This window comes from Rhinolophus ferrumequinum, chromosome 12, assembly GCF_004115265.2.
Source record: "Rhinolophus ferrumequinum isolate MPI-CBG mRhiFer1 chromosome 12, mRhiFer1_v1.p, whole genome shotgun sequence".
NCBI classification, from domain to species: domain Eukaryota; kingdom Metazoa; phylum Chordata; class Mammalia; order Chiroptera; family Rhinolophidae; genus Rhinolophus; species Rhinolophus ferrumequinum.
This window is the reverse complement of record NC_046295.1, coordinates 4,873,107-4,894,762: the sequence shown is the minus strand read 5'-3', so window position 1 is coordinate 4,894,762 and position 21,656 is coordinate 4,873,107. Positions and strand designations below refer to the sequence as shown.

Genomic DNA, 21,656 nt, shown 5'->3' with positions numbered 1-21,656 from the left:
GTGAAGGGACAGCAGTTTGAAAGGTGCCAGAGATATACAGGGAGAAACTGAAATGTGTAGCATCAGAGCAAGGGCTGGAGGGATAGCTGCCATTATCCCTGTGTTGAGCCCTTCTCCCATCTTTTCTGTACTGAGCCCTCCCCTCAATGGGCCTGCAAGTGTAGGTTGGTGCCAAATATGAATGTGCATTAACTTCGTGAACACCACTCACTGCATCCTGATGACTCCCTGAGACACCCATCCCACCCACTTGCACACTGCCAGAGGCTCTTTCAGGTGTAAGTGGCCAGCCTTGGTCTGTGCTTCACTTTCTCTTGAAAATTCTCAAAGGTCTGCAGCCTCCAAGCAGGTGGCATCTGGCCTCAGTGTGCCCAGTGCCTCTTGCTGAATTACCCCAGGCTTGGCAATTGTGCTACATCTGAATCTGCATTTACCTGATGAACACCACTTGCCCCATTCTGGTGACTCCCTGAGATGCCACCCCACCCAATTCACATACTACACAAAGCTCTTTCAGCAGCTGTGCCTTAGGGGCAACCTGCAGATGGCAGCTGGTCTGGGGATGCCCTGTGCCTTTTGCTGAATGGCCCCAGTACTGGTGGCAGCCAGCCTCGGTTTGCAGTGTGGCCTCTCCCACACACCTCCTGTTTCAATACAGGCAGCTACCAAACACAGATTGTTTTGTAGCTCTTACCACGTGACCCTGGGCTGGTTACAGGCAATGGCTAACTTTGGCCTGCCCTGGAGTCCCTCCAAAAAGACCCCAAATCCAACACACCTCGTGGCTGGCTTCAGACAACAGAGCACCACCCAATTAGTTTCACAAGTAGCCCAATCAAAGGGTAATTTGGGCAGGCACAAGAGCCAAAATAAAGCAAGTCTCACTCTATGAGTTCAGCCACCACACAACAACTTGCTTGCTATAGTCATGGCCAGTCTCACAGCCAGTCAGCCTTAAGGTAAACCTCACCCACTGATGTGTCAACAACAATAAAGGCTCAACTACAACAGGAGGGTACACACAATCCACACAAGGGATACTCCTGGAACACCCAGCTCAGGTGACCTGGGAGACTGTGCTATTGGGCCACATAAGACACCCACTACATAAGACCACCCTGCCAAGACTGGAAGATGCAGCAGATATAGCTAATACATAGAAACAAACATAGAGAGACAGCCAAAATTAGGAGACAAAGAAACATGTCCCAAATGAAAGAACAGGAAATAAATCCAGCAAAACAATTAAACAAAATGGAGGCAAAGCAATCTACCAGATACAGAGTTCAAAACACTGGTTATAAGAATGATCAATGGACTTTGAGTAAGAGTAGATGAACTCAGTGAGAATTTTGACACAGAGATAGGAAGCATGAAAAAAAAAAGACATAGAAACCATAAAAAAGAAACAGTCGGACACAGTAACTGAAATGAAGAATACACTAGAAGGACTCAACAGCAGATTAGATTTGATCTAGAAGCAGAGGATCAAATTAGCAATTTGAAGGATATGGCAGCGAAAACACCCAACTGGAAGAGCATAAAGAAAAAAAAATTAGAAAAATGAGAATAAATTAAGGGACATCTGGGACAACATTAAATGTAACAACATTCGTATCATAAGGGAACCAGAAGGAGAAGAGAGAAAGCAAGGGATTGAGAACATATTTTAAAAAATAATAACTGAAAAATTCCCTAACTTGGGGAAGGAAAGAGATATACAAGCCCAGGAAGTGCAGAGTCCCAAACAAGATGAACCCAAAGAGGACCACACCAAGACTTTTTAATCATAATTAAAATGCCAAAGATTAAAGACAAAGAAGGTCTACTAAAAGCAGCAAGAGAAAGACATTTAGTTACCTACAAGGGAGCAACCATAAAACTGTCAATTGATTTCTCAACAGAAAGTTTGTAGGCCAGAAGGGATTGGCACAAAATATTCAAAGTGATGAAGAGCAAGAACCTATAATTACTCAACCTGGCAAAATTATTTAGAATCAAAGGACAGATAAAGAGCTTCCCAGACAAGAAAAAGCTAAAGGAATTCATCACCACTAGATCACTATTACAAGAAATGCTAAGAAGACTTCTTTAAGAAGAAAAAAGAAAAAAAACAATAATAAAATAACAGTAACTATATACCTATCAAAAATCACTTTAAATGTAAATGCTCCAATTAAAGACATAGGGTAGCTGGATGGATAAGTAAACAAGACCCATACATATGCTGTCTACAAGAGACCCATTTCAGATTGAAAAACACACACAGACTGAAAGTAAAGGGGTGGAAAAAGATATTTCATGCATATGGAAATGAAAAAAAAGAAAAAAACTGGGGTAGCAATACTTATATCAGACAAAATAGACTTTAAAATAAACGTTATAATAAGAGACAAAAAAGGACATTTCATAATGATAAAAGGATCAATCCAACCAGAGAATATAACTGTTGTTAACATTTGTGCTCCCAAAATAGGAGCACCTAAATATAAAAAGGAAATATTGATGACATAAAGGGAGAGATCTACAGTAATACAGTCACAGTAGGGGACTTTAACACCCCACTGACTTCAATGAATAAACCTTCCGCACAGAAAACCAAAAAGGAAACAGCAGCCTTATATGACACATTAGACCAGCTGGATTTAATTGATATTTTTAAAGCATTTCATCCCAGAGCAGCAGGATATACATTCTTTTCAAGTCCATGTGGAACATTTTCCAATGTGGACATCATAAGCCATAAGACAAGTCTCAATAAATTTAAGAAATCATATCAGGCATCTTCTCTGACCACAATGGCTTGAAACTAGGATTTAATTACCAAAAAAAAAAAAAAAAATTGAAAAACACACAAACACATGGAGTCTAAATAACATGCTACTAAATAATGAATGGCTCAACAATGAGATCAAAGAAGAAATAAAAAGATAACTTGAGACAAATAAAAATGAAAACACAATCACCCAAAATCTATGGAACACAACAAAAGTAGCACTAAGAAGGAAATTCATAGCAATAAAAGCCTACTTCAAGAAACAACAACAACAACAAAACTCAAATAAATAATTTAAACTTACACCTACAGAAACTAGAAAAAAAAAAGGCAAGCAAGACCCAAAGTGAGTAGAAAGAAGGAAGTGATAAAGATCTGAGTGGAAATAAAAAAAAAATAGAGTGTAAAAAAAGCAATACAAAAGATCAATGAAACTAAGAGCTTGTTCTTTGAAAAGAGAAACAAAATTGATACGACTTTAACCAGACTCATCAAGGAAAAAATCAAGGAGGGCCCAAATGAAATAAAATCAGAAATGAAAGAGGAGAGCTGACAATAGACACTACAGAAATACAAAGGATTATAAGAAAACACTATGAACAATTATATGCCAACAAATTAAACAATGTGGAAGAAATGGATAAACTCCTAGAAATATACAATCTTCCAAGACTGAGTCAAGAGAAACAGAAAATCTGGAAAGACTGATTACTACTAACAAAATCAAATCAGTAATCAAGACACTTCCAACAAACAAAAGTCCTGGACTGGATGGCTTTACAGGAGAATTTTACCAAACATTCAAAGAATTGACATCTATCCTACTCAAACTATTCCAAAAAATTGAAGAGGGTGGAAGGCTCCCAAGCTCATTTTATGAGGCCGTCATTACCTTGATTCCAAAACCAGACAAAGGCATTACAAAAAAAAAGAATATTATAGTCTGATATCCCTGATGAACATAGATGCAAAACTTCTCATCAAAACATTAGCAAATTGAATTCAGCAATATATTACAAAGATCATACACCATGATCAAGTGGGATTTATTCGTGGGATGCAAGACTGGTTCAATATCTGCAAATCAATTAATGATACATCACATAAATAAAATGAAAGATGAAAATCATGTGGTCATATTAACAGATGCAGAAAAAGCTTTTGACAAAATCCAGCATCCATTTATGATAAAAACTCTCAGCAAAAAGTGGGAATGGAGGGAACATACTTCAATATAAAAAAGACCATATATGACAAACACACAGGTAATGTCATACTTAATGGGGAAAAGTATAAAATACTTTCCTTAAGATCATGAAAAAAACAAGGATATCCACTTTCACCACTTTTATTCAACATAGTATTAGAAGTTTTAGCCATGGAAATCAGATAAGAAACAAATAAAAGTCATCCAAATTGGAAAGAAAGAAGTAAAACTGTCATTATTTGCAGATGACGTATTACTATATAGCAGGAACTCTAAAGATTCCACCAAAAAACTACTAAAACTGATAAATGAATTCAGCAAAGTAGCAGGATACAAAATTCATATTCAGAAATTGTTTGCATTTTTATACACCTAAAGCAAAATATCAGAAAGAAATTAAGAAAACAATCCCACTTACAATTGCATCATGAAAAAATACCTAGAAATAAATTTAACTGAGGTAAAAGATCTATACTTGAAAAGTTATAAGACATTGGTGAAAGAGATTGAAGAATATGCAAATAAATGGAAGTATATACCATGCTCATGGATAGGAAGAATTAACATCGTTAAAATGTGCACACTACCTAAAACAATCTATAGATTCAATGCAATCCCTATCAAAATAGTAATGGCATTTTTCACAGAACTAGAACAAATAATCCTAAAATTTATATGGAAACACAAAAGACCCCTACCACTCAAAGTAATCTTGAGAAAGAAGAACAAAGTTACAGTTATCACAGTACCTGATATTGAACTCTAATATAGGGCTATAGTAATCAAAACAGCATGGTACTGGCATAAAAACAGACACATAGATCAATGGAAAATAACGGAGTATCCAGAAATAAACCCACACCTACATGGCCAATTATTCGATGACAAAGGAGGCAAGAATATACAATGGGATAAAGACAGTCTATTCAATAAATGGTGTTGGGAAAACTGGACAAATACATGCAGAAATGAACCTAGACGACCTTCCAATACCATATACAAGAATAAACTCAAAGTGTATAAAGACTTAAATGTAAAACCTGAAACCATAAAACTTCTAGAAGAAAACAGAGTCAGTAAACTCTCTAACATTGCTCTTAGTAATATTTTTTTGGACATGTCTTCTTGGGCAACAGAAACAAAAGAAAAAAACAAACAAATGGGACTACATCAAACTAAAAAGTTTCTGCACAGCAAAGGAAATCATCAATAAAACGAAAAGACAACCTACTAAATGGGAGAAGATAGTCGGCAATGATATGTCCAATAAGATGTTAATATCCAAAATATATAAGGAATTCATACAATTTAACATCAAAAAACAAACAATCCAATTAAAAAATTGGCAGAAGACTTGAATAGACGTTTCTCCAAAGAAGACATACAGATAGCCAATAGACATATGAAAAGATACTCAACGTCACTAATTATTAGAGAAATGCAAATTAAAACCACAATGAGATATAACCTCACATTTGTCAGAATGACTATCATCAATAAATCAACAAACAACAAACGTTGGTGAGGATGTGGAGAAAACGGGACCCTCATGCACTATTGGTGGGATTGCAAATTTGTGCAGCCACTATGGAAACAGTACGGAGGTTCCTTAAAAAATTAAAAATAGTACCATATGATCCAGTAATTCCACTTCTGGGTATTTATCCAAAGAAATTTGAAACACTAATTCCAAAACATATATGCACCCCTATGTTCACTGCAGCACTATTCACAATAGCCAAGATACGGAAGCATCCTAAGTGTCCATCAATAGACAATTGGATAAAGAAGTGATATTATATACAATGGAATATTACTCTGCCATAAAAAGAATGAAATATTGCCATTTTCAACAACATGGATGGACCTAAAGATTATTATATTAAGTGAAATAAATCAGACAGAGAAAGACAAATCCCATATGATCTAACTTATATGTGGAATCTAAAGAACAAAATAAACAAACAAAACAGACTCAGAGATACAGAGAACAAGTTGATGGTTGCCAGATGGAAGGAATTTTGGGGGGCTGGGTGAAAAAGATGAAGGGATTAAAAAGTACAAATTGGCAGTTAGAAAATAGTCAATGGGAGGTAAGTAGTCAATGGGAGGGGAATATAGTTAATAATATTGCAATAGCTATGTATGGTGACAAGTAGGTGCTGGACTTATCAGCAGGATAACTTCATAAGTTGTATAAATGTTTAACCTCTATGATGTACACCTGAAACTAATATAATATTGAGTGTCAACTTAAAAAAAAAGGATTTTTTTGTATAGTACTTTATATGGTACCACTAACAATTCAGTATATAATTTCCAACCAAAATATCTACTTAACAAAGATAAAATAATTTTTAAAATAATAAATTTTAGGACTTTAAAAAAAAAACCAAAACCCAGCGATTGTCAAGGTGAAGCCACTATTAATCTTATTTTACAGAGAAAGCTGCTGAGACCAAGATTTGTTAAAGAACTTGACCAAGGCCACATGGGCCATCCAGTGTCCAAGCTACAAAGGCCAATAACACAAAACTGACACTGGTAGCCCAGACACAGGGCCTTACAGAGGAGCCTCCGACTCTGGACTTGGACCAATCAGGATGACAAGGACGATGTAATGTGCAGAACCTGTGGTGATGTAAACCCAAGGAGGTGACATATGGAAACATCACATGGTTGCACAGGAAACAGAATGAAAACATATTACAATGCTTTTTTCTGTAGCCTTGGCTACTGTCACTATAGTTTCAAGAAAATGTTTTTCTAAATATTCGGAGCATTGACTGTATGTCAGCTTCCATCTGCCGGTTTCTTCAGCCACAGCCCAGCACTACCAGGTGTTTCTGAGCCCAGGAAGCCCTGTGATGAATGGTGTCTGTCCAGGGCATGCCTCGGGGAGGCAGTTTTGTGGTTTTTCTCCTTTTAAGTGTTTGTAAGAGGAAAGGTGATAAAATACAGAAAGGCCACTGCGAACGGTAGTGCTACTCACCGGTCGTGGAGAGCGGGGATTTTGGAAGGACACTGTAAATATTGCTTAAACCGAAGCTCAAAGGCTTGTCCGATGGAGCCAATGACATCCTGGGCCAGGCCGTCACAGCATTCCAGAATGTGACAAGCTGTGGGAGCCAGAGACATGGGCCCATTAGAGACAAACACTAGAGCTACGCAGGCTTCTCCATATATATCTTCTTGAGGGTGAAACCATGTCAGCCGTGGTGAGAAGAGAGGGACAAGGAGGTGTGTCTGTCCTTCATGATATGTTCTGGAGGCTCTACCTGCAGCTTAATCCCTGGGGACCCCCAGCTGTACAGTGTCACCATCAGATGAATTCCTTAATGGCCTATTCTCTCCAAAATTAAAAATAATTGCGGCAGGCACCCACCATCCTTGGATGGCACACTGTCCTGTGGTGGGGCTGCAACATGATCCATGTGAAACCATCAGAGAAAAGAGGGCTGAGTGGGACAGGGTACAAACAAAGCCCCCTCCTCTGCTCTACATAAAAGTGACTATCTACAGTGTCCCGCAGAGGAGCTCCAGCCCCTCCACATATCACATGACGAGTGTGACATGGTCTTGTTACTAGTGGGATAGAGGCATTCTCCCTGGAGAAAATGACAGACGCATGTATCTCACTCCACCTTTCTTTTGCCAACAATTAGGACGTAATTGTATTTCAGGAAGGGTTCCTCCAGGAGTGTGGAGGAGGCATTTATTTCTACAAGAGTAGTTGTTCTCAGGCACCAGAGACACCAAATTGTCCCCTGACTGCAGAAGAACCCAGTACACACCCAAAAGAGGACTCCTCAGAGGAGAAGCTGCCCAGGAAGGGACAGAGACATCACTGCTTCTGCAGTTTGTGACTCTTGCATCACGATGCTTGCTGCCTTCTCTATGCACAAAGCCAGTGGAGCTCACCTGACTACAGATGCCAAGTCTGGCGCCCTCAGCTTCTTCTCCCCGAGGCTGGAGGGGAGCATACTGCTGAGGACACAGGGAAAAGCTCTGCTGGAGAAGCACAAGTGGGACTTGACTGTGCTTTGGACCATAGTGCAATCCTTGGATACACGAGGTATAGCCAGGGGATTGGGTCCAGGGAGACCTATGTCCTAGCTGTATTTTTAGTATTGACTAATGATATTTTGTTGTTGATGTTAGGTTTTATTAAGTATCAACCTGGGTAGGCACAAACAAGCCCATATGGAGCAGCTATTAGAGTTGCAGGGCTGTTGGTTAACTGACAAGAGTCAGGAGTGGAGGTGTCTTTCCAGCCAATAAGGAAGTAGGCATCTAGGCTGGTGTGAGGGATAGACACTTGGTTCCCCCACCCACCCCGTGTTTTCAGCCACTCACTTCCACCCCCAGCATCAGCACCAGCCATGGGAGTTGGCAGGCCAGGACTTTGGAGAACCAGCATAAAGACTGGGGATGGATGGGTCAAGAAAGTACATCTTATTTTTCTTCTAATAAGAAAAATTAGGACGTAATTGTATTTCAGGAAGGGTTCCTCCAGGAGTGTGGAGGAGGCATTTATTTCTACAAGAGTAGTTGTTCTCAGGCACCAGAGACACCAAATTGTCCCCTGACTGCAGAAGAACCCAGTACAAAGGCAGTGTCCTAACCTTTAATGTAGTGAATAAAGAATTAGGTTTTTGCAGAGGGGGCTGTGGGATGGATCCACACAGCCCACTTATCTCCCACACGCCAGAGAACATCAGGCCTGGAAAGGGTCCTCTTTAAGTCAGTTCCCAGGACGTTTGGAAGCTGCAGAGCTCTGGGTGGAGGTGAGGGCTGAGTCCTGTTGGCCTAAGATGACTCCAGGCTCTGCTACCTGGCTCGTCCTCAATAGACTGAGAAAACGGCATCTGTTGGCTCGGTGTGAGGCTCTTTCCGTAAAACACTCTTTATGTGTTCTGGAAACTCACTCCAAATCCAAAATTGACCCTGGGCTGCCAGTCTCACCGGGCCCGGTATTTTCTCTGAGAGTATTGCAATGGGCTTTAGCCCAAAGCCACCTTCTACCCTGACCTGCATGACTTGGTGTGTGAGAGAAATGAGGAGGCCCTTGCCAAGGTGACCATCAGAGTTGCTTGTTTTACCTGCACAAGGAAAGGACAGAGCCAGAGGCATCCTTCATGAGCAGGAAGGAGAAAGACACAGAATCAACACTCAAAACAATGTTGTAAAACCTAAAATGTGGCCCAAAGCAAACACAGGAGCAGCAAAATGGGGTTGTTCCCCATTCTACCCCTTCTCTGAGTAAGTGGCCCTTTTGCAGTAGTAGAAGGTACATTGGAGAGGAAGCCTGAAAGAAGTCACGGAATGAACCACGTGAAGGTCTGATGTGAGAATGTTGTAGGTATGGGCCCAGCAGGTGCAAAGGCCCTGAGGCAGGTGCCGGTATAGTATTCAAAGAAGAGCCAGAAGTCTGTGGAGCTGGAGGGGGGAGGGAATCGTGGGGGAATGAAACAGATTAGAGCAGGACCGAACTCACATCAGATCCTGTGGGTGTGGTGATGAGACTGGCAGATGCTTTGTGGAGGGAGGAAAGACATCGATCTGTAGCTTGAAAAGTGTGAGGGGCCCTTGAAGCTTCTGAGTGCAGATGTGTGGCAGGCTCGTAAGAGCATGAGTCCAGCTTTCAGCCAGACGCCTGGGTGAGACGGAGGCATTCAGAGTCTGGCACAGGACGTTTCAAGTCCAGGGCCTGGCTCGTTTGTATAATCACTGTTGACAATGGTGTCCACCATAGGAAATGTCCTATGGGAAATGTCCACCCATAGGAAAACTAATCTCCCACCCAGTGTTAATAGATGGAAATTAGCCTTCCAGTTTAAAAAGAAAAAACAAGTAAACCATTGCTTTCAGAGGAAAGTCAGAGGAGATGCTGTGTTGTTTGCCACCAGTGAGTTCATGTTAGTTAAGGCCTCTCACAGAAAGCCACTTCCTGGGGTTACAACTGCTTAAGGCCAGAGGATCCCTAAATTCCTTGTTGAGAAGACCATCTGCTATCAGAGAAGCCCAGAGTAGGTAAGTGTGGCCGTGTGAGACAGCATTCCCATGCAGGCTTCGCATACAAGCCCGTTCACCAAGTTTCCCATTACTCAGGAAATCTCAGGCAAAGAGCAGCAGAATGTATTCGGAGCTATTCAGGCTGAACACACAGGCTTCTCTCCTGTTGGGTCAGCACCACCTGCATATAGGCTATGACTTCCCACAGCCAGGTCAGGGAGTCCCAGATGGTGCCCGAACAGGGATGTTATTGCAAGTATAAATTATATAAAGTCCATGCCTCCTGCTGGCAGCCATATGCCCAATTAAAGCATCATATTTTAGCTACTTTTGTGACTCAAACAGGGCAATCTGAACTAATATACACGACTGCATAAGACTGTAGGGAATGAGAGTCATTGGGTAGCAGAGGAAGTTCCAACTACTGAAAACTAGTCAAAACAAAATGGTGTGTTAGCATCCAGCAAAGCCTGATTTGTTGGGAGTTTTATCTCTCCATACGTCAACAGTCACCTTCCAGGGCTGTTGGCCCTGCCTTTCAACTGTAATGCACCAACCCCACAAAACTGCACTCATTTGTGTCCCTTGTCTGCTGGAGACGATGGTAGAGGTTTCCATACAACCTAACGAGTTGGGTCAGAGGTCCTTTCACCAGATTTACTCTATAAGCCATAGATTCTTGATACCAGATGGACAAATATAGATTCTCTCTCTAAATAGTTCTAGATAAATAAAAAAACATGCAAAAAATGTATAGGCATCAATCATCATGGAAAAGACAAATGGTAACAGTGAGGAGCTTTGACCCATCTCTGTAGGATTTAGAAGATTTTCTGGGACCCAGATGTGACACCTGTCCATCTTCAGGAGCTGTCACTGCAGCCAAGGAATTACTCCAGCACATCAGCCAGGTCCTCTGGACAGGGAGTTAGATATTTAAGTGCCCAAATAAGAACATTCACTCTCAGAATTTCCTGCTAATCTGACTCCTGAATGGCAGAGGCCATTCTTACTAGATTAAACTTGCTGCCTGGCCCAGGGAAGGAAGAAGGAGAACAGGAGCAACTGGGAGAAGTCCTTCCACCAGATCCTTATTGGAAAGGGGTAATCGTGGAGTAGACACATACGGGATGTAGGCAAAGCATGCTCCAAGGTCACGTTCATGACTGGAGCTCCCTTCCCTATCCACACTGCATCCCAGGAGGCCGGACCTGCCTGTGTGGGGGGAACGGAGCTGTGATGCATCAGAAGCCTGCAAGTGCCTGCCAGAGGGTGGGTTTGGTTCCCTTCCCCTTGAATCTGAGCAGGCTGTGTCTGCTTGGATAGTAAACTATGGCCAAAGTGAAGTTGTGCCTGGCCTTTCAGAGCTCTGGAAGCTTCTTCCACTTAGGTATTGTGGAGCCCAGAGCTGCCATGTAAGAAGTCCTACAACCCTGACAGAGGGGCCCCTTGGAGGGACCCTTAGTCTTTTTGGAGAGGGAGAAGGACCCTGCTAGCTTAGCCTTCTAGCTAACCCTGCCACGATGTGAGGCATGGAAGTGACGTCAACTTGGACCTTCTAGAATAGGTCAGGCACCATCCAAAGACACCCAGTGACCCGTTTTGATGCCACATGGAGCAGGAGAATTGTCCAGCCCAGCCCTGCCTGGATTCCTGACACTTAATCATATCAAAGATACTATAGAATGCTGGTCATTAAGCCACTAAACGTAGAGTAGTTTGTTGCAGGCGATAGATCATTGGAACGAAGGGATGAACAACCCTGACCAAGTACGTCAAAGGGCTCCTCTGCTGGTGGTGCCCCCAAAGCAGCAGCACCAGAGAACAGGTTAGCATTTGTCTCATGCTGGCACCACAAACAGACCCCAGAGGGAGCCTGGCACAGCAACCGCCGGACGTGTAGACCTTGACCTCCATGACTTCGAAAGGCACCGTGAGTGGCAGGTACCCCTGGTTTGTGGCTCTGAAACAAGACAGCAGCCTGTATACTTCCATGGCCCCGAGTCAGCTTGCGTGGGGCTAAACTCCTTCAGGGTCTGGTGTTTTATTGCCTAGACTTGGCTGTACTTAGGATCACCAGGAGAGCTTTTCAAAAATACAGTTGTCTGGGCCATATTCTCTGAGGCCTGAGCATTGAGATTCTTGAAAGTTCATCCAGGTGATTCTACAGCACAGTTCATTTTGAAAATCACTGACTTAGGAGTCATTAAACTCATCCAAAAAAATTAAAAAGTCTAGAATTGATTGAAGTTAATTTGGAATGAACAAAAATAATGAACTTCAGCAACTGTTAACCCTGGGCTGAAACTGGGAATTTTTTGCCTGGGGAGGAGCAGTCTGCTACCTCCCCCGCGGCCACCTCCCAACTTGGTGGGACCTTAGGATGGTTGAAGGGGTTAGCCTCTCTTATGGGTTGAATTATGTCCCCAATAAAAAATTTATTGAATCTTACCTCAGAATGTGACCTTATTGGGAAATAGGTTTGTTGCATATGTAACTAGTTACGATGAGATCAGGCTGGATTATGGTGGATCTAATCCAGTATCACTGCTGTCCTATAAGAAGATGTCCACATGAAGACAGAGACACACTCAGGGCACCAGGCCACGTGAAGACCGAAGATTGTAGTGAGGCAGCCACAAGCCCAGGGCGCCAAGGATTACTGGTGTACCATCAGAAGCTGGAAGAGGCAGGAGGGATCCTCCCCTACGGGCTTCAGAGTGAGTGTGGCGCTGCCAGCACATTGACCTCAGATTTCCAGCTTCCAGAACTGTGAGACAATGATTCCTGTTGTTGTAAGGCATCTGGCCTGTGGTACTTGTACAGTAGCCCTAGCAAACTGATAATACAGCCTCTAACTGGAAGAATGAGCTTGTGTTGAGTTGCCATAGCCTGCCCTCTCGCCCAAGACAAGTACTGCTATTTGTACATATTGCTTATGTAAAAGCCGCTTCAAGTTCAAGGAGTAGTGGGCTAGATAGAGCATGTTAGCAAGGGGTCTTAGGCACGGTCCTCGACTCGTCAAGACCATCACTGTCCCCTTCCCATCTACCTTCAAAACTTTGTAATGACCCCACCTCCAGTTCAGGAGTGACAATGTCACAATCATAATGTAGGATGTTATCTGTATTATGGAACCCACTTCCCCCCAGACACCCAGCGATGGCTTGTAGGGGAGCTCCAGCGCAGCTGGAGAAGAATAATAGCTAACGTTCTCTGTACGATCTTGTTATCTTCAGTTTGAAGAAAGAAAAGGCAGCCCCTGAAAATCACTGCTTACTAACCCAGGGCTGGAAAAGGTCCAGACGGAAAATCACCCTCACACATTTACATGGGAATGCAAATTTTTACAGCCAGTCTGCACAGGAATTGGCAAGGTCCACTGATGTATCAACCCATCTAACACTGTTCCTATGCAAATGCCTCTTTAGTTTTGGCCACGTGACATTGTGGGGAAGAACAAAGGAATCTGCACGTGAGGGCCCCTCGACGTCCATGGACAGATCTCGGTAAAGCTACATCATGGATCGGGTAACCTGATCTCTCTGGGCTGTCTTGAAAATACGTCTAAGGTATAGTGCTGGGTGGGGGAAATAAAATAGAATGCTAAGATCTCATTTGTATTGAAATTTTAAAAGAAGAAGAAAACATATGTGTATGTATATGGATGAAAAAGTTCTGCAAAGCAAACTAGAAAAATTTGACAGTTGGTACCTGGTGCGAAGGGTGGGAAGAGCAGGGAAACCAGTGGGTCGTGGAGGGAAGTGCTGTTTTGTATCGTTATAAACCCCACTGTAATCTTTGTCAATGAGTTCTGCATTGGAGTTGTGTGGTGCACCAGTAGCTGCCTGGTATTCAAGGGTATTCAGGATCACCCTTAATCAGCCCACCCACCCCTGCTCCTCAGTGTCTAGTGAGTGGGGCTTCGATTTTGTAAGTGACACAAGAGATGGGGTGGTGGCTGTGGAGGGAGAGTCTAGGAGTAAAGGGTCAACGAAGATGGAAAGACCTGAAATGCCTCAGAGCCCCTCCCCCCGCCGGTGTAACTTTAAGGGGCAGAAGGAGACAGCACCTAAGCTTCAACATGGGCCTTCAGGGCTGTGCAGTAGCGTGAGGCTTCTAGGAGAGACTTGGTGAGCAGCGGACACACAGGGAGCCGGTGGTTTGTCATCTTCCGTGTGTAATGAGGCCATTTCAGAGTATGCGTGGGAGCTGCCCTCAGTAGGGCAGGTGCACCAGGCAGTAGCTGGCTGGATACAGCTGTGTGTTTGGAGCTCACAGATGTCCAGTGTCTCCTAACCCAGTCAGCGGCTCTGCCAAACTGCCTACAAGTCTCAGTTATGGCGAACAATGCTATATTCATGCTATGACATAGCATTCATAGTATATGTATATGTCATAACACATGCTCATTTGGGTGAAGGGGGCTGAGGTGAGAGGAACATCTGTGTCAGCAGCTAGTGTCAAGCTTGGCTGTATTCGAACGAGAGATTACAAGGGTCAAGTGTTGCTTACCTCTGCGATTAACAGGGTCCTTGGCTACATACGCAACGTAGTCTGTTGTGTCCTGTCAAAGAAAAATGAGATGTCCACATCACTAATCACAAACAGAGACAGCACAGTCAGATGCACAGTGCATAGACCAGCTCAAGAACGAAATGCCCCCCAATAACAACCCTGTAAGGGGACATTTCTCAAACTAAGCCGTGGGCAGGAATCACCGGGGATCTTGTGAAATGCGGATTCTAACTCGGTTGTCCTGGGCTGGGCATTAGTGCTGTGTCCACAGCAGCCAGCTCGTACATGGCAAGCTGCTTCTCCAGGCCACACTTTGAACAGCAAGGATGTGAAGGGCATCTGTTCTCAGTGTGACGGTCACCCGAGGGGCTTTAAAAACACAGATACCAGAGTCCCAACTTCCAGATAACCTGATTTAACTGAATTGGATGTGAGGCCTGGGCATCAGGAATGTTTAAAGCTCTTCCAGATGATTCCAATATGAACCAAGGCTGAGTTCATATTGGACTTCTATCAGCTGATATCACTTCTATCAGCTCTGTCCGCGATAGTGGGCCTCACCCTTGAGCTGGGGTCAGCATTCTCCACAGGGCTTGTTAAGACACAGATCGCTAAGTCCCATCCCAGGTCTTCCCAGTCGGCGCGGCTGGCGTGAGGCCCCCAAACGTGCATTTTTGACAAGTTTCCAGGTACTGCTGCTGCTGCCGGTCTGGGGGCCACCCTTTGAGAATGATTGGTCTAGAAGAAACTCAGCAGTGGGTGTTCAAAGGGTGGGAGCAAATCTCCCTCATGGGTGGGTGAGATAGGATGGTTCTTTTTTTCTTGGGCCTAAGTAGTGATTTTAATTCTTTTAAGATGTTTGAAAACTATGAGGTCGATTTAGAAGTTTTATCCTTACACGTGAAACATGAGCCTCCTGGCTTGTCTGCTCAGCTAATCAGTGCTATGGCCTCAGAAGTGGACCAGGTAATCACGTGGATTTTAGTTTCTAAACAGTCAGAGGGAATAATAATTCTCTTAATTCTTGAGATCAGAAAAGACTGTTCTACAAAGCTAACATTTTCAACATTCAAAAAAGTCTCAGGGGTGGAGGGCAACTCGTAAACATCTATCCCACTGTTGCAGATATTTCCCAAATGTTACTGCTTCAAAGGGCTGCAAGGTTATTGATTAGCCTCGCTGTTTTCGGCATCTTAAAGATTCTCTGTCGTGCGTGAGTTCCTTCCTTATTATGTTCTATGGGTAGAGGAGCCAACTACTTCTCTCTGTACAGTGCTCCTGGAAAGCCCTCCAACGGGAGAGGGCAAGAAGGAGCGTGCGTGTGGCTGGGAGTGCAATGGTTATTGAGCACCCACTGCAGGGTGGTGGGTGGTGAAGACACATGCCATAGGTCGTCATCCCTGGAACGCACAATGACACAGTAAGACCAAGCAGGGGGAGGAGAGCTCTTCCAGCAACTCTTCACATAACAGGCTGTTATCAGGATCATTCTCCAGCGTGCAGCCTGGCCAGCTCTTCCCTTTTCCCACTCAGTCCACTGCCCGTTGGTATACTCACAGACTGACCTCACAAAGGGAGTGGGCGACAATCAAACGAGTCTACCTGGCCTCCGGTCATTTCCATCAAGGAAGATCTGGTCAGACTCTGAAGCTATTGGCAAAAATAAGGAATGTGGCTTGTAATCATAGACCCTCTTCCTGCATTCAGGAGAAGTTAATGTCAGTAGGGTCCTTAGGGAGCACTATTGTTTCTTAAACTGAGATCCACGGAACCTAGGGTTGGGCAGGTGTACTCCGTAGCATTTGAGATGTCACCAGAATTTCCTTTTAATTTTGTGTTTTCACTTCCATGATAATCTTAAAAATTTAAAATAGCATATTCAAGACTACCTGAATGACCACCATGTCTTCATGTTCTGCATGCTACTTCAGTACCAAGATTTTTAGTTGGGTTTCCAACATTATGGGTACCCAGTTTTTAAAAGAGAGGAAAGAACTGCCAGGCTAGATGCGTTTGCCCCACTAGAAGCAAATTAATGTCACATTTGTACACAGTGATGTACAATTGAAGTGTTTGCTTGAATAGAAGAAATTAGTGGCACGACTGAGTCACCTGGCACCCACGGCAGTAGAGAGGTGCTGACCTCAAAAGATTCTGAATGCACCATGGTGGCCAGCTCTAGAGTCACTCTGGGAGAAGAGATTTACTTTCAGCAAAACTTTATCAATTTCAGTCAATTAGTGTTACTTTGAAGGCTATTGGTTTAACTATTTATTTAACTCCCAAGTTTGATTGGGGTTTACAGTTCAATAAAAAGTATAACATAAGGAGTCTATACTTATTTTTTTGGTACATATTTGGGTATCAAAATTAATTTGAGTCAATACTAGTGGCATACACAAGGAAATTCTTCTTTTTAAATTCTTACTCCAGTCTTGAGAAAGCTAGGGAAGGAGGGCCAGGAAGATGTGAGGTGTCCCTGTCACTCAATATAGAAGCCAGGATATAGATTTTCTGACGCCAGTATTGGGTTTTCTTCTGGCACAGTGGGGGAGTGTATTGCTGTTCAAAACAATGTTCTTGACATCACATAATGAGCACAGGACGTTCAAAGATCAGGCTGCCAAGTGCCTATTCTGTATTTATCCATCGTTGTTCTTATTTCCCAGGACTTTCTGAGCCTGACCTTTATTCGGGCATTCTTTTGGTGGTCTTTTAACCTGGTTAATCGTAGTAGATTAAAATTATAGTGTGCCTTTTTTTTGTAGGGGTTAACAGTGTTTTCCAGTCTGTCTTATTTGACATTTCAAAATACCATTTTCTTACCTGGTAAACTGAGGCACAGAGCAGTAAATGATACACATTTAGCAGCAGAACAATGAATAGAACCTATAACTGTTGGTTTTGTTTAAAACACCTACCAATTGTAATGATTACAAACCAATTTGGTATGGGAATTCATGTACAATGTAATATGCACTTGGATTAGTTAAAGTAGAAATGGAAAGTAACCAGGCTTCCTATGGTACGGTGACATTTCCTATATCAGAAAAAATCAGAAAGAATATCAAAAGTTATGAATTACTTTAAGGGTCACTGAGTGCTTCCCTTTTTTTTTTTTTATGAAGAGGTGGTAGGGAAAATTGAAAATAGTTCACAGACCGGTGTGCATCCTGGAGAACCAAGTAATTTTAACACAGGACAATGTATTTGACTTCCCATTTTATAGATCTCTGTATCTCCACTCATGATATTATCATGAAGATGAGGTTTGAGACAACTTCTTGAAAGGAGCTATTAATGCAAGTATGCAATGTTTCTGCCTTTTATTTTTCAAACTAGGACACCTTCCAAATTTAAGAAATAATGGCTCCAAGCATCACACTGGGCAAACAAGTTGACAGCCACTGCAAGTTAATTAGAGCCAGATACAGATATAGGGAGGCATAAGTAGATATGTGTGTAGGTGTAGCAGAGGCAGAGAATAGGTGTACATTCATGTGTAGATATAATACTCAGAAATGCACCTATGAGGGGTTTGATTATGTAAGACTTCCACTTTCTAAATATACATCTCAATGAGGTCATTCATTTTACAATGAAACAGAAAAATTAAAGGATTAGAAAGAAAGTAAAGGAAGAAAAGGTAAGGGAAGGGGGAAAAAGGAGGAAACCATCACAGAAGACTTGGAAACAAGACCCTGAGTATGAAAAAGGGCCAAAGCCAGTTGAACCCACGGAATGAGATGGTTAAATGGTGCTCTGGCCATCCTTCGACAATTAAGCAGAAGTTTAAGAGCAAAGAACCATCTTCAGAATGGACAATTCTTCTCCTGAAGGTGCACTTGGCTCAAGGGTCTGAGACAGGAAGACGCCCACGCCTCTCCTAGCAGCTGAGCTCTCCTGGTAGGAGTGATACTGGGGTGAAGCACGTGGGGGCGGCAGCAGCTGGACGAGGGGGGCGGGCTGCCAGCTCTCCTGCAGCTGAGACACGCAGTGCCATGATTGCACTGCTTTTTGGAAATGCAGATATTGGGACCAGTAGAAGAAATCACTCGCCTGACATGGCTGTCAGTGTGCCAACAGCAGTTCTACAATCAGGTTACCCAGGTAAAAGGAGCCTGGGAGGAAAGACGTGGGAGGTAAACATGGGGCATGCGGAAGAGTCCCTTCCAGGGCTAGAACTAGACAAGGCCTCGGGATAAGGAGTGATATATGCACCGATTACTCAGGCTATGTTGGATTGGTAAACTTTTACTTAAAATCTGAGCATTACCTACTGATAATTTGGCAAAATATTAGGTCGGCGCAAAAGTAATTGCAGTATAAAAGGTTAGAAATAATTGCAAAAACTGCAATTACTTTTACACCGACCGAATAATACAAAACAACAACAATAATAAAACCACCACAATAAGCTACCATTCTTTTATTATAAAAAGACCACTTGACAGCAAAAGGACATCTTGCTAGGATATAGAACAATTTTTTTGAGTAAATTTAGCTCCAAAGAAAATTCATTCTGTTGTCCTAATTTTTAGATGTTTCCCTGGACTGGTAAGAACTTTACTCAGACCAATAAAAAATAACATGGTAACATACTTGAGGGGGAGCCTTTTCTTCCCTTCACTGCTAGAAAGGGCTGGTTGTATTTTCTCCCTGCACCCCCTTCCCTCATGACTGATTTCCTGCCTGGGTTTCTTCAAAGGGCTGGACTGTCCACAGTGAACAGCAGCCTGTGTGAGTGTGGCCCTGAGTCCTGCCTCTCCTGACACTGCAAGTGAACGCTGACATTGAAATGCATTCCTGACCAAACATGGGAGCAAACACCATTGTTATTGTATCTCCTTCATAAAAGAAGCAATGCAAAAACAGAATATTCTCATTCTATTCTCTATTCTGTATCTCTTTCTCTCCACAACTCCTTCCCTGTTGGCTAAACACACCATTAAAAGACTACAATGTAAATTTGGAGGGGAAAATGTCAAGTACAAATATTTATGAATAAGCCAAACTAAGTAATTCCATAGTCTTCGAGTAGACTTAAAATACAAAAACGGAGGGCCCCAGTGGAGGTCCAATGGAAAAACAGAAGAAAGCAGGGCAGGCAGTAGTCAGGAGACGAGAACACTGGGCAACTCTGAAATGCTGGTGAGCTGTTTCGTTACCTTTTAAGAACGTCAGTGCTTCAAGGATTGTTAACAGCTCTTGGCTAATGAAATGAAAATTAGTGATAGTCAAGCAGAGCTTATGAAATCAAGAGGGAGAAATAGTTTGTGTCATAGTGAACTTTCTTGATTATGTCAAGAGGCACACATTGGAAGCAGGGCCCCTTCTCAGCAATTCCCCACAAGTGCAAGAGAAAACAAAGCCCAGGGCACTTACCGGGTCCCCCCCTGAGGCAAAGGAGATGGACTGCATGTGGTGATTTGCTATAATCTGCAAAATCCAAAACAAGAAACAAGATGTATTGTTATTACCCTTCCTGTCTTGGAAAACCAACTGTTGGCAGGCAATACACATCAACAAGGTTTCCCCAAATGGTAAAATTGGTACTCAATGAAAATAACAATTATGAAAGTAATAACAATAGATAACCTTTAATGAACTTTCACAACATGTTAGCTGCTCATCTAGCAGCTTTGCCAGAGTTAGTTTATTTAGTAAGTTTTACAGAAGCCTTGTGATGTAGGGGCTACTGTCACCACATTTCACAGATGGGAAGCCTGAGGCCCAGAGAGGCCCAGTGGTATGCTCAAAGTACTACAGCAGAGCTGTGACTGAACACAGAAGGTCTTATCAGCCATGCCTCTTTGAGCAGGAAAGTGTCTCACCCCCACACTAAAACATTTCAACTGTGCAGTGTCTGTTCCCAAAGACATTTGGGACCTTCAATACAGACCTCATAGCTGTAGTGTAGGGAAGGGTGGCTATCCCCCACTTTATCCCATTTGTGTCGTGTGTACATAAATTGGAAAGCCTGCATCCAAGATCAAAATCGATGCCATCTCTGGCATTCCTATAATTTATCAATTTAAAAACCAGCAAGGACATTCCAAGTTCATTTTAAAAGGGGAAGTTTCCATTAGCATTATAAACTTCAGGGTACAGTGGAATTTAGTAGACACTCAGTAAATTAGAAGCTGCCCTAAATTTAAAAAGAGACATAAGTCTTCCATGCTACTTTTATCTTTTTGAAAACGAAACGACATTGAAGTAAATTTCCGGGGGTGGAAACAGCACTCTTGTCTCCTTCCCAACATAACCAGGTTTATTTTTGCTCAGCCCCCTCAGGCCCTCACTGGTGGGCAGTCAGAATTTACAGAGCCATAATCCTAACATCCAAGGGATTTTTCCAACCATGCTCCTATAAAACTCAAAGCAAAACTATAAGTGAATTGTAAGATTTAAAAAAAAGGGAGGGGGGTGGTATTTTTAAATGTCTACTTCAGTTGTTAGGACTTGTAAAACTACTCAGGATCTAGAAAAACCTGAGCATATAGTAGTTAGGTTTTTGGGAAATCAAGTTATACATGGATTTTTAACTGCAGAGGTCAGAACCCCTAGCTCCAGCATTGTTCAAGGGTCAACCATAAATAAATAAAAGCAATGAGTCCAGCTCCGTGGCCTATGCCCAAGCCCAGATGGATCAAACAAATAGTTGCCATTTGAAGTTCTCTGGAATCCTGCCTTTCTTGCCCAGGGGTAAAGGGCTCCTGGGAGAGCAATGAGGACAGAGCAGTCCCCAAATGATGATAAACTATGACATCTAAAATTAAGTTTTGCTTACTTAATTTTTTGCTTGTTTAATTTTTACTTATAAAACAGTTCTAAAACTGGGGTTTGGAAATCAATGTGGACACTAAGATTTAAGAAAAAAATGGAAATTATATTTGTTCAACGCAATGCACAACCATTACTGTGTGATTGTGTGTTATCCCTTTGGCTAAGAGAAATTGAAAGGACAGTAAGGAAATTAGAGCTAATTAACTGAAAGCATGTGTTTTTTATCTGAGGGTGTTTCATCTTTTTCTACTCCTTGAGAGCTTTGCAGATGGGAGCAGGCATTCCGTTGCTGCTGTCTGTCTGTATTGAGAATGGAGTGTCCACTTGGCTTATTCTCAGTTTGCTATAGTCAAG

At 42.5% G+C, this 21,656-nt stretch overlaps 1 protein-coding gene across 1 annotated transcript in view; it reads right to left on the bottom strand.

Moving 5' to 3' along the window:
- The window catches only part of SHC3 (SHC adaptor protein 3), a 172,653-nt gene that overhangs the window by 66,253 nt on the left and 84,744 nt on the right, over positions 1-21,656 (bottom strand). The window contains exons 5-7 of the mRNA XM_033122806.1: positions 19,902-19,955; positions 14,514-14,565; positions 6,976-7,102 (exon numbers count right to left, since the gene is read on the bottom strand). Of these exons, the coding sequence (XP_032978697.1) occupies positions 6,976-7,102; positions 14,514-14,565; positions 19,902-19,955 (233 nt within the window). The remainder of the gene's footprint in view (positions 1-6,975; positions 7,103-14,513; positions 14,566-19,901; positions 19,956-21,656) is intronic.